Source organism: Enhydra lutris, unplaced genomic scaffold, assembly GCF_002288905.1.
Source record: "Enhydra lutris kenyoni isolate GAN:26980312 unplaced genomic scaffold, ASM228890v2 scaffoldscaffold66, whole genome shotgun sequence".
Taxonomy (NCBI): Eukaryota; Metazoa; Chordata; class Mammalia; order Carnivora; family Mustelidae; genus Enhydra; species Enhydra lutris.
In genome coordinates, this window is record NW_019154150.1 from 11,990,960 (window position 1) to 12,001,660 (window position 10,701).

Sequence of the window (10,701 nt, forward strand, 5' to 3'; positions counted from 1 at the left end):
AGGACCTTTTTCTGTGCATACACAAGCAGATACTACTGAGTGTGTGTGCATGCACCTATGTGTGTGTACACACACACACACACACACACACAGAGTTCATTATTTTGCACAAAATCTGTTATACATACTGTTCTGCAACTTGGTTTGGTTTGGTTTTTCACTTAAAAATGTATCTTGGGGGACGCCTGGGTGGCTCAGTTGGTTAAGTGGCTGCCTTCAGCTCAGGTCATGATCCCAGCGTCCTGGGATCTAGTCCCACATCGGGCGCCTTGCTCAGCAGGGAGCCTGCTTCTCCCTCTGCCTCTGCCTGCCATTCTGTCTGCCTGTGCTCACTCTCTCTCTCTCTCTCTGACAAATAAATAAAATATTTAAAAAAAAAAAGTATCTTGGACATCTTTTCATGTCTGTACATGTAGGTCATTCATTCCTCTTTAATGACTACATAGTATGTCTTTGTATAAATATATCATAATTTATTTAACTGGTCCCCTATTGATGGACATTAAGGTTGTTTCCAATGTTTTCTATTACGAGCAATGCTTCAGTAAACATCCTTGTACATGTACCTTTGTGTACTTTTTAGGATAAATTCCTAGAAGTGGAATTGCTGGATCAAAGGGTATGCACGTTTTCAATTTTGATAGATAACTGCCAAATTGCCCCCCACAAAAGCTCTAGCAGCATACGCTCTCACCAACACTATGAGTGCCTGTTTTCCACACTCACCAACACTGGTTACTTTTCAGTCGTTGCTAAAAGATGGCAAATATCTCATTGTTTTAATGTGGGGTGTTGTTTTTTCACATGTAGTGAGGTTAGGCATCTTTTCATACTAGTCATTTGTATTTCTTCTGTGAGTGTACTCATTTTTCTATTGGGCGATTTGTTTCTTACTGATTTGTAGGATTTCGTCCTATTAAATATTAACCCTTCTTATATTACATGTGTCTCTCAAAGTTTTACTTTGTTCGTGGCTTGTGTCTTTTGCCTGGCAAAAAGTTTGAATTTTTTGTAATCAGATTGATCTTTTATGGCTCTGAGTTTCATGTCTTGCTTTGGTATTTCCTGTCCAAAGTAGCAAAAATGTATTTCTCCTCTGGTACGTCTGTGATCATTGTGTATGTCTAGATCTGTAACCTATTAGAATTTATTCTGTTTTGTGTGAAGTAGGATGCTAACTTTCTCCAGATGGTTAGCCACTGTGCCAAAACAATTTTTTGGAGTGATCTGTTCTTTTCCTACTAATTTGAAATGCTATCTTTATCATATACTAAATTTCTGTATACACATGGGTCTGTTTCTACACTCTCTTATGTGCTGTTGACCTGTTTTATATATTCCTAAAGCCATATGAAAAGAGATTTAACCTCTATAGAACTTTCAGAAAATTTGTTTTCTGTCCCAGATATACTTCCAAGAACTTAAAGCTAGTGTGACACCTGATGGATATTCTGTGCTATTCTCTAAGTCCGAGCTTCCCATAAACCACTGCTTCCTTTGAGTGTGAAAGTCACCTGGGATACATTGCTGACTTTAGGCCTGTGGCTTATTCCTGAGAGGAGACATCCAGACAGGATATGACATGGAGGCTCAGAGGGGATTAATACCCAGAGAAAAGATGACCAGTTAAATTTATTCTTTATCTAAGTATGTGGTTTGCTTCAAGATAGTCATCTTGGAGGTTGGCTGAAGTTTCCACTCTTGCTTAAAACCTCAGACCTGAGGTCAGAGGGAAAGAAAATGGGAGGACCTGAGTGACCTTTTCAGTTGGACGGTGGGTCTCACCAGGCCAGAGTGTACAGTAGAATGTTGTGGGTTTCTCTCAAGACACTGAACTTTTTGTTTGGGCCCTTAGGTATCAGCCCCAGTGTTTAAGTGTGGAATTGAGATTTTTATTTTGAGAGCTTTAAGAGTTAAAGCTTGTTTCCCTTTAATACCTTGAATTATTATTTGAGAAAAGCCATTCCACAGCATCATAATGCCACTGACATATCATTTGTCTCACATATCTTTTATTACAAAACTAAACATGATACTTTCCTGATACGTTTTCACTAAGGCTGACTTGGATAATTTGATAGCTTACTGTACATTTCATAGAAAGTCAGTTTTAATTGTAAAATAACTTGCAAATCATGTTTTTCTGTTGACATCATTTTCATTCATTGGCTGATCAAAATGATCATACCTTTCTTTTTACTTTCAATATTTCAGAAAAATATGCCCAAATTCAACAAAATTCCTTTCTACCTCCAACCTCATGCATCTTCGGGAGCAAAAACCTTAAAAAAGTAAGTAAATGCAGTGTTACATGATGCCTTGATCTCATTAATGGCCAGCACTTTGTTCTTCTTTATGATTGCTTTCATAGTAAAGGATAACTAAAGCAGGTTTTGTGATTCTGAAAGCTTATACAGTTGAGCGTTTACCAAATACCTCCTGTGGTAGGCCACAGATGTTCAAAAGTATAAGACTTGTTTTTTTTTCTCTTGCCACAGCATAGTTTAGGACACAATGTGTATATAAAAATTGCTTTTATGGATACTTAGGGAGTCATGGGAGTAGGGGAAAGAAATGAATCGTGGGTTGGAGTTTCCGGAAAGTCTTCTTGAAATACATGGAATTTGAGCTGGACATGTAAGAAATGGATAGAATTTCAAAAGAGAGTTATTCCACGTCCAGAAAATGGTTTGAGGATTTGGAAGTAGAAGTATACACAGGATCCTGAAAATTAGCAAGGACCGGTGTAGCTGCAGCAGAGACTCCAGAACTGGGAAAGGAAATTTGAGGTCTCATGGACGTGTATCTGAGCAAGTAAAATCTGTTAGGGGCATTTCCAGACATATACAAACAAGAGATCAGGGGCATGAACCCCCATTATCCCCTCAAACAGCTCCAGGGTCATCAACACACGCCTAAGCATTTTCCCTCACCTATGCCACTCCCTCCCACCCACCTACACACACATACACACCCCACATTATTTTAAAGCAAGTCCTAGATAGCACTTCAACCAGATTTAATGACTGAAGGTCAAGATGGCTTTCAGACTTTGAATCCGAGCTACTTGGGTAGGCCATTTTGAACTGATGTCAGTGATACAAGAGAAGTAGGTTTGGGGGTGAGGAAATTGATAAATCTGGTTGGGGACACATAGAGTTTGAGGTGCCCATGGGACGTGTTTCTGGAGATACCCAGCCAACTATTGGGCTTGTGGCCTAGAGTTTAGGCAGGAGGTCTTGGCTGTAGGGGCAGGAGCCACAGGAGAAATGAGCACCTGGGGAATGGGAGCCTGGTAAACACGGGGGGCTGCCTTCCCTCCCAGGAGCATTTAGTTTGCCCATCCTCTAGGATCATCTTTAAGGGAATAAAACCCAGCAGGCTGTTCTTGACATATATGTAAGTTTTAAAAACATGTATTTAATCTCACTTACATGTAATCTGTGTCTTTGTGGGACACGATGGAAATGTGTTGGCAATTCTGAAACTGGATTAAGGCAATGACCTAAACATTCTTCTTGAAATGTTTCCGTGCTTTGTTTTGTCTTTATCCAATGTGAACACCAAAAATATTTAAGAGATAACATCCAGTGATTCCTGATGGCACAATCTGCCCTTGCTTCTTAACAGAGACAGACTCTCTGCTAGTGACATGCTCCAGGTCCGGAAAGTAATGGAACACGTTTATGAGAAAATCATCAACTTGGATAATGAGTCGCAAACCACTAGCTCTTCTAATAATGAAAAACCAGGAGAACAGGAAAAAGAAGAGGATATTGCTGTTTTGGCAGAGGAGAAGATTGAACTTTTGTGCCAAGACCAGGTAAGTGCACTTGAGGACCCATAGCTCCATTTTTTCGTGTCGATGCTCAGAAAGTTACATGTGTCATTATGGTTCCCACGTCTGTTACCTTTGGGGGTACTTCTGCTTTTAGGAAGGCTCTAAGGAGTGCTGGGTCTCTCCCACCTATTGGTGAGACCCTTTCTGGAGGGGCTCTGCAGCCCACCCTAAAGTTCCTATTTACCCCAGGAAGATTCTCAGGAAAAGGACATAGAGATTGAAGTGCACACACAAAGGGTGAATGTGCTGGTGGCTTTTTTTTTCCTGACAAGAAAAAGACAAATAATCACCTCGATTGACAGAGCAGTGTCGGCCGTGTTGGTTTAAGATTTGAAGCAGAGGTGGGTGGAGCATTGGGGGCACTGTTTTAAATAAAGGTGCACTCGAGGCATCTCTTCAGGGGAACAGCTGAAGTTGGGATCTCCGGCCTAGCCGCCCAAGCTGCTCGTCTCTCACTGCCCGGATTCGTGTCTGCGTGCATGGGAGCTCTGTCAGCAAGAGCAGGCCACCAGGGGCAGGCGAGGGGAGGACGAGCTGGATCATCTGGTGAGAGTCCCTGAGTTTACAATAAGGGTCTTGGATATTACAAAGTAGAGGCTTTGACATTTATTATTACTTATTTTTGGCTGTTCAGGTTTTAGATCCAAACATGGACCTCCGAACAGTGAAGCACTTCATATGGAAGAGTGGTGGTGACCTCACCCTCCATTACCGTCAGAAGTCCACGTGAGGGGTGGGTGAGCGCTCCTGGGTATTCATTTACTGACCTTCCTCCTTGGCCCCGAGAGTAGTCCTAGGAAGCCCACCGAGCCCCAGCGGGAGCACGACTTCTAACGGCCGATTTGGTATGGACCGAGATTCTCTTTCAGTTGAAGTGACTAATTGCGGTGTAAAATAGAAACCAGTCTCCATGTGTAGATTAAGCTGTCCCCAGGGAGGCAGAGAGTGCGAGCAGAAAATCCCACAGGCACACTGTGTCCTGTGAGATGTACAGAGGACGGACGACAGGCCAGCACAGACTGGGCTTCTTCCTTTCGTTTCAAAGGACCTTATCTTCGTCTGTTAGCACTTGTAGAGACACATAGGTAGAGCCACATCTGTCACTGTGTTTCCACTTCAAACCCACATGCTCTGTAGCTTTTGTAAGAGAGTACATTCCATTCCTGCAGCACCTATGAAGGTTTTTTCCAAGTCGGTCATTAAAAACAAGTTGTTCTCACATTTAAGACAGTTATTTTTAATAGGAATTTGCTGTTGTACAATTCCAGAACCAGCCCATTTCATAATAAATTATACTTGGGCTCGTTTTAATATTGCATCTCAGATGCGTTCCTAGGAAGACCTGCGAAACTCTGGGTGCTGGCCCGTAGCACTTGGACCGCCAGACTGGAGTATGCCCAGTGGCGCCCAGGGCTGCTGTGCCCCCACAGTGCCCCCGGCTGTGCGGCAGCCACGGGCAGGTGCCACGCCTTCCCTGCTCCGCCGCGTCCAGCTTTGTTGAGGGGCCAAGCTACGTGACGCCACAGGTTCGCGCTTTGGGTGAGCAGCACAACACCATCAAAACTTAAGACCATGAGGAGAAAAGAAAAGGAAAAAAAAAAAGACCACAAGGAGATACTCACTTCATTTAAATGCTACCTAAAATTTATGGTGTCAGAGAAGGAAGGGTATCCTAGTGAGTTAATTTGATATTCCCCTCCTGGAAGTATACATACTTGTTTTCACCAGAGTTTTATATGCAGGTTTTTGTTGTGGTACCTGTATCCAGAGTTCTTTTCGTTGTTCTTTCTAACAATCTGAAGCTTTCATAGAATCATTTGAGTCTTGTACAGAATATAACTTATTGGGGATAAACACTTCAACTTTTGGCAGAAGAAAATACTTTGGATTCTCCCCAAGGTCATTTGTATTCAGAATAGAACAGTGGTCCAGCCCCGTACAACTACGGAAGACAAGCCTCCTGTATGAAGCCAGAAGCACAAGTGCCTTCAGAGGGCAGTTTATTCCAGTCCAGTTGCCTCCCCAGCTCACGTGCGGTCTGTCCCCACAACAGCAGGGACTGGGGAGGGGCTGGAAAGGGTTGTTTTCTTTTCTACATCTTGACAGGTTCAGTGGGAAGCAGCTGATGGGCCTAAGTCCAGACCTTTCTATTTGAGATATTCTTACCTGCACAACTGTAGAGACAGGGTTCCCTCACTGCTGGTCAGCTTCCTTTGGAAAGTGGACAGGTCACTGCCTCCAGCACTTTGAAGAAGTGAGCAGAGACATGCCACATTTCCAATGAGTCTTTCTCCCTTACACAGAGAGCAACCGGCTTCTTTTTTTAAGTCCTTTCTATCTGTTGGATACAACAGTGTGCTTTTGGTGCACATTTTTTAGCAATAGTTGTGAATTAAAGGCAAAAACAAACCCCACAACTCACTTATCAGCCCTCTGCTGTGTTTGCAGGAGGGGCCCTTGGGGTAAAGGAATAGGTTTCACTGGGCCATTTGGCCCCATGTGCCGAGACTTAAGGGGTGGCTGCACTCCCTTCCTGTCACAGATCTGACCCTCAGCATGCTTCTACTTTTTTTCCTTCCAGTCAAACCAGTAAGTTTCCAGAAAATCTGACAGTCTGCAATGCCAAAAGGGTAAAAATCTGTATTTCACAGTTGTATAGAATAAAGGCTTTAGTTACAGTATTTCAAAGTGTAGTACACCTTTATTTCTTTCACTTGTCATTTTCCTTCATAGCAGATTACAGAGAAACTTCTGGTTCCATGTTTACCCTGATAGTCATCAACGTCAGTACCCATTTTATCCCCCTGGTCAGGGCGGGGAGTATAGAAAAGTGAGAGAGGAAGAGCCAGAATCCTAGGGTGAGGGGGATGTCGGGCCAGACTACCAGGCTGCAGTTCAGGGAAGCTGGCCTCCAAACAGTCCTGTGGTGATTCTCTTCTACTTCCTGGATTCCTACAGGCAGGCACGGCTCCCAGAAAATCCCAGAACCCAGCTCCAGACCTGGCTTTGGACACACCTCCTCCCTGTTCGGCAGACTTATCAGCTGCCACGACAGGCTTGACGAGGGCTTGCTTCAAATGCAGTCACAGTGCTAGAAATTTGAAGAGTTTGCTCATTGGGGGCCCTCCCTGCATATACTTGATCTGTGCCTCCCCCCGAGCAGATGGTCCTTATTGTATGGGCCTAAAAGAACCCTGAATGCACTGTGTAAAGTGCCCACATTACAGATCAAGCTGCAAACGTGGGACTTTCAACTGGGTAGCAGCTAGAAGACAAAGCCAGAGGCAGCTTTTGTAGCAATTGGCAAGATGTGGGCAGGTGAGGGACTTAAGGACTTAAGGTTCCTGCATGGAGCCCTCCTCTTTCTGCAGCAACTAGGTAAAGCACAAGATCTCGCCCAGTCTTAGCCACTCTGGGCACGGGGGGTGGAGGGAACAGCCTCCCATACTATGGGAAAGAACAGAATGGCCTTTACCCACCATTGTCCAGGCCCCTCATTCTCGCTTAGGGTGGGAGCTGTGTTCAGGAAGTCCAGTCAGGACTGGCTTTGAGTCTGCTTAGGTCGGTGAATTTAAATTTGCAATCTGTATTCTACTAGGGCAGCCTGGATGCCTTGTATATTTAGAAGAGATGGTTGTATAAGTTTGGGAGCTGACAGGAGTCACCACGAGGGATACTGGGTTTGTGGGGTGTAGGCCCTGGGGAAGAAGAGACATCATGGTCCAAGAACAAGTGAGTCTCTGCTGACGGGGCTAGGATTTCCCTCTTCCCCCAGGAGAGATGGACAAGTACACTGCTTCTCTCCTCCAGCTGTGACCGGCAGATGTCAGTCAGCCTGAGCCAGCTATGCAGTGTAGCAGAGATGAGGATACGAGACTTCTAGAAGAGAAGGTAACTGGGGCCTCAAGGGTCCCCAAGGCGTGGGGCTGCCTTCTAGTACACACGGGGCTAGCTGAGCTGTACAAGAAGAATCAAGGCAAGCCCTAGCAAGTTGTAGGCAAATACTCCAGACCTATCCCTTCCTCCTTCACTCCACCCTTCAATCCTCCTTCCTCCTTCACACCTGACCCTGTGTGGACCCTGCTGCTGCCTGGGCAGCCATAGTGACCAGAGCAGGAGCAAGCACTGGACGTAAGGGTACAACGTGGCCTAAAGATGCTCTTGCCGATGGTCTCCTCTTCCTACCCATGGAGGCTCTCTGCCCCACCCAAGCAGCAGAATAGTCCTTTTCCTCTCCTACCCCAGCTCCTGCAAAACTTAATCTGGGTGCTGCTCCCAGCTCCCCACCACCCCAAAAGGACTTGTCTGAGACTCTCAAACAAGTGCCCAACTCCCCAAAGCCAGGACCACCAGGCAGAATCAGTGCTGGAAGGTCATCTCTTGGACACCGGCAGGGGCTATGGGCACACATGAGCTCCCGGGCTGCAGAAGTCCCTGCACAACCGGGAGCCACTGTTTAGGAAGCTGCACATACTGGGCCAGGATCAGGCAAGGGGCTGAGCTGCATAGTGCGGCCTAAGCGGCTTCCCCCCATCTCAGCCTCATGAAATGCCATCAGGGACCTGGACACAGCCTAGGGCGTTATTCAGGGATGGAGAGCAGGGCCTGGCCGCCTGCCCCCTCAGCCTCCGCCCCGAACTCTGGGCTCTCTGTGCTTGCCAGCTCGTCCTCAGCCTGCGCTTCGAGCAGCTCAGCAGACAGGCCGTCTTCCGGTGAGGCTGCCGAGATGAGGCTGTCGGGAAGAGTTAGCTGAGGCAGGTGGTCTGGTTGTGCCTGGGTGCCTGGGCTGTCCGGGAAGGAGACCTCAAACTCTGATCCGGACCATGTGGCCTCACCTGAGAAATACAGGGAGGGGCTGAGAAGGCCTGGGGCAGCCCCCACTGCCCCCCCCCTCCCCAGACATTGATGGGGAATGGGAGCTCTAGTGTCCAGATGCTTTCATGTGGCTGTATTTCACCCAAAAGCCAGCCTCCCAGCCAGCTGAGAAACTCAGGGCAACCTTGCCAACGACTCAGGGTCCTTCCCAAAAAGCTTGCGCAGGTGTGGGCCACTCACCACCACGCTCGTGAGAACCGCTGCTGGAGACGTCCTCAGGGCCAGAGGCTGAGAGACCCATGGATGTCAGCTCTGTGGCAGAGGGCAGGCCGGGCCAGACACTGGCATTGCTGCTGTCCAAGAGGGAGATACCTGACACATCCAGGAAGCCTAGGAGAAGGATGCAAGTCTCTGCCAGCACAAAACCCGGACGACTGGAAGGCCCATACCCTGGGCCTCAGGCCCCTGTTCCTGGAGCGCCTGGCCCAGCCTGAAACTGTAATCTCAGCCCAAAAGGGTACCCACTGCCTGTTGCTGAGGAAAGAAAAGGAGTAGCACAGAGGCAGAGGGCCCAGACCCTGCTCTGTCCCCACTATGCAGCGTGACCTCGAGCAGGCCGTTTCCCTTCTGTGGACTGCAGTCCCCCCACCGGCACACTGGACAGGCTCATCTGCGACCCTCTTGGCATCTGTGAGCTAGGAGGTGTCCGTGGGTCTGAGGAAGGTTTAAGCAGGGCCCTGGAAGCCCTGCCCCAAACCTGGGGCCCACTGCAGCACCAGGGATTGCAGGCCCCTCCGCCGCCTCTGGGGCCCACTCACTACCTGGGTCCATGACACGCTGCACTGGAGGTGGAGGTTGAAGAGGTGTCTCCATGGGATGTGGAAATCCCCCAAGGTCTGGAGCACCACAGCTGGGACTCCCAGGCTCAGAAAACTGTCCCTCCATGAAGGAGCCGGGTGCCTGCAGCAGGGCCTATGGGGGCCAGGGAAGAAGGAGGGAGCACGGTAGGGGCAGTTGGGACAGAGGAGTCCAACCTAAGCCCCAGCCCACAGTGGCCACAGAAGCACTGCTCTGCCTGATGGAGCAAAGAGCCGTGGTGTCCTGCCCTTACCCCACAGGAGATCTACAGTCCAGTACAGGAGGCCCGCCTGGCCTCTCTGGCAGTGCTGACGAGGAGGGAGCACCCTTCCTGGTCTACTGAGGAGCCCTGAGCACCCACCTGGCTGGGCCCCTCCAATGACCCACCTGAAGAGGAACCCTTGGCTGAATTCCAGCATGCCTAGGGAGCCATCCTCACATGTGCCCCAGTACAGACCCTAGGCAACAGCCCAGTGCCTGAAGGTACTCAGTGACTTTCCCACAGGCATGAAGGCAGGTCTGGCATTCCTCTACAGATCTGGCCAAACAACCAGCCCAGCCGGGGCTCTGGATGCCCAGCCTCTGGACCAGCCTGACCCCAGACTCCTCAAGGCACAGTACAAGGCTCTGTGCCTGAGCCTCTGTGTCCCACTCAGGAAATGAAAACAACAACTAGTGCCTTGCCATGACCCTCACCTCCAGACCTAAGTGTCAGAAGAACTAAAGTGGGCTTCACTGTCCCAGGATTGGACCACCTGCTTTCACTGGCCCCCAGAAGCACGAAAGGCCCCCCAAGGGCTCCACAAATGGGCCCCGGGTGACAGCAGCCTTGGGTCCTCCTTTCCCAAGTGGCAGGCCCCTTTGCCCATAAGAAGCCCCCCGCTTCCTCTCATTGGCAGATGCTCCCCACGTACCTCCATGTAGTCATCCTGCCTGGAACCTGTCTCCAGGCCTGAAGAGGCAGGAGAGTCCTGAGGGGTGGGTCCAGGTGGCAGGGCATCAGGAGGCGGGGCGTCAGGAGGCGGGGCGTCAGGTGGCGGGGCGTCAGGTGGCGGGGCGTCAGGTGGCGGGGCACCAGATGGCGAGACATCAGGTGGCAGGGCATCAGGTGGCGGGGCATCAGGTGGCGGGGCATCAGGTGGCGGGGCATCAGGTGGCGGGGCATCAGGTGGCGGGGCATCAGGTGG

At 48.9% G+C, this 10,701-nt stretch overlaps 2 protein-coding genes across 6 annotated transcripts in view; one reads left to right on the forward strand and one right to left on the reverse strand.

Moving 5' to 3' along the window:
* Positions 1 to 6,522, forward strand: part of LOC111159164 (WD repeat domain 48) — a 46,492-nt gene extending 39,970 nt beyond the window's left edge. For all 3 annotated transcript variants that reach the window (XM_022521597.1, XM_022521595.1, XM_022521596.1), the window contains exons 17-19: positions 2,215 to 2,291; positions 3,631 to 3,823; positions 4,476 to 6,522. In XM_022521597.1, coding sequence (XP_022377305.1) covers positions 2,215 to 2,291; positions 3,631 to 3,823; positions 4,476 to 4,571 — 366 coding nt within the window. In that variant the 3' untranslated portion in view covers positions 4,572 to 6,522. The remainder of the gene's footprint in view (positions 1 to 2,214; positions 2,292 to 3,630; positions 3,824 to 4,475) is intronic.
* The window catches only part of LOC111159165 (golgi reassembly stacking protein 1), a 10,778-nt gene continuing 6,599 nt past the window's right edge, over positions 6,523 to 10,701 (reverse strand). For all 3 annotated transcript variants that reach the window (XM_022521598.1, XM_022521600.1, XM_022521599.1), the window contains 4 exons: positions 10,429 to 10,538; positions 9,478 to 9,628; positions 8,897 to 9,046; positions 6,523 to 8,676 (listed from right to left, as the gene is read on the reverse strand). In XM_022521598.1, the coding sequence (XP_022377306.1) occupies positions 8,423 to 8,676; positions 8,897 to 9,046; positions 9,478 to 9,628; positions 10,429 to 10,538 (665 nt within the window). In that variant the 3' untranslated portion in view covers positions 6,523 to 8,422. The remainder of the gene's footprint in view (positions 8,677 to 8,896; positions 9,047 to 9,477; positions 9,629 to 10,428; positions 10,539 to 10,701) is intronic.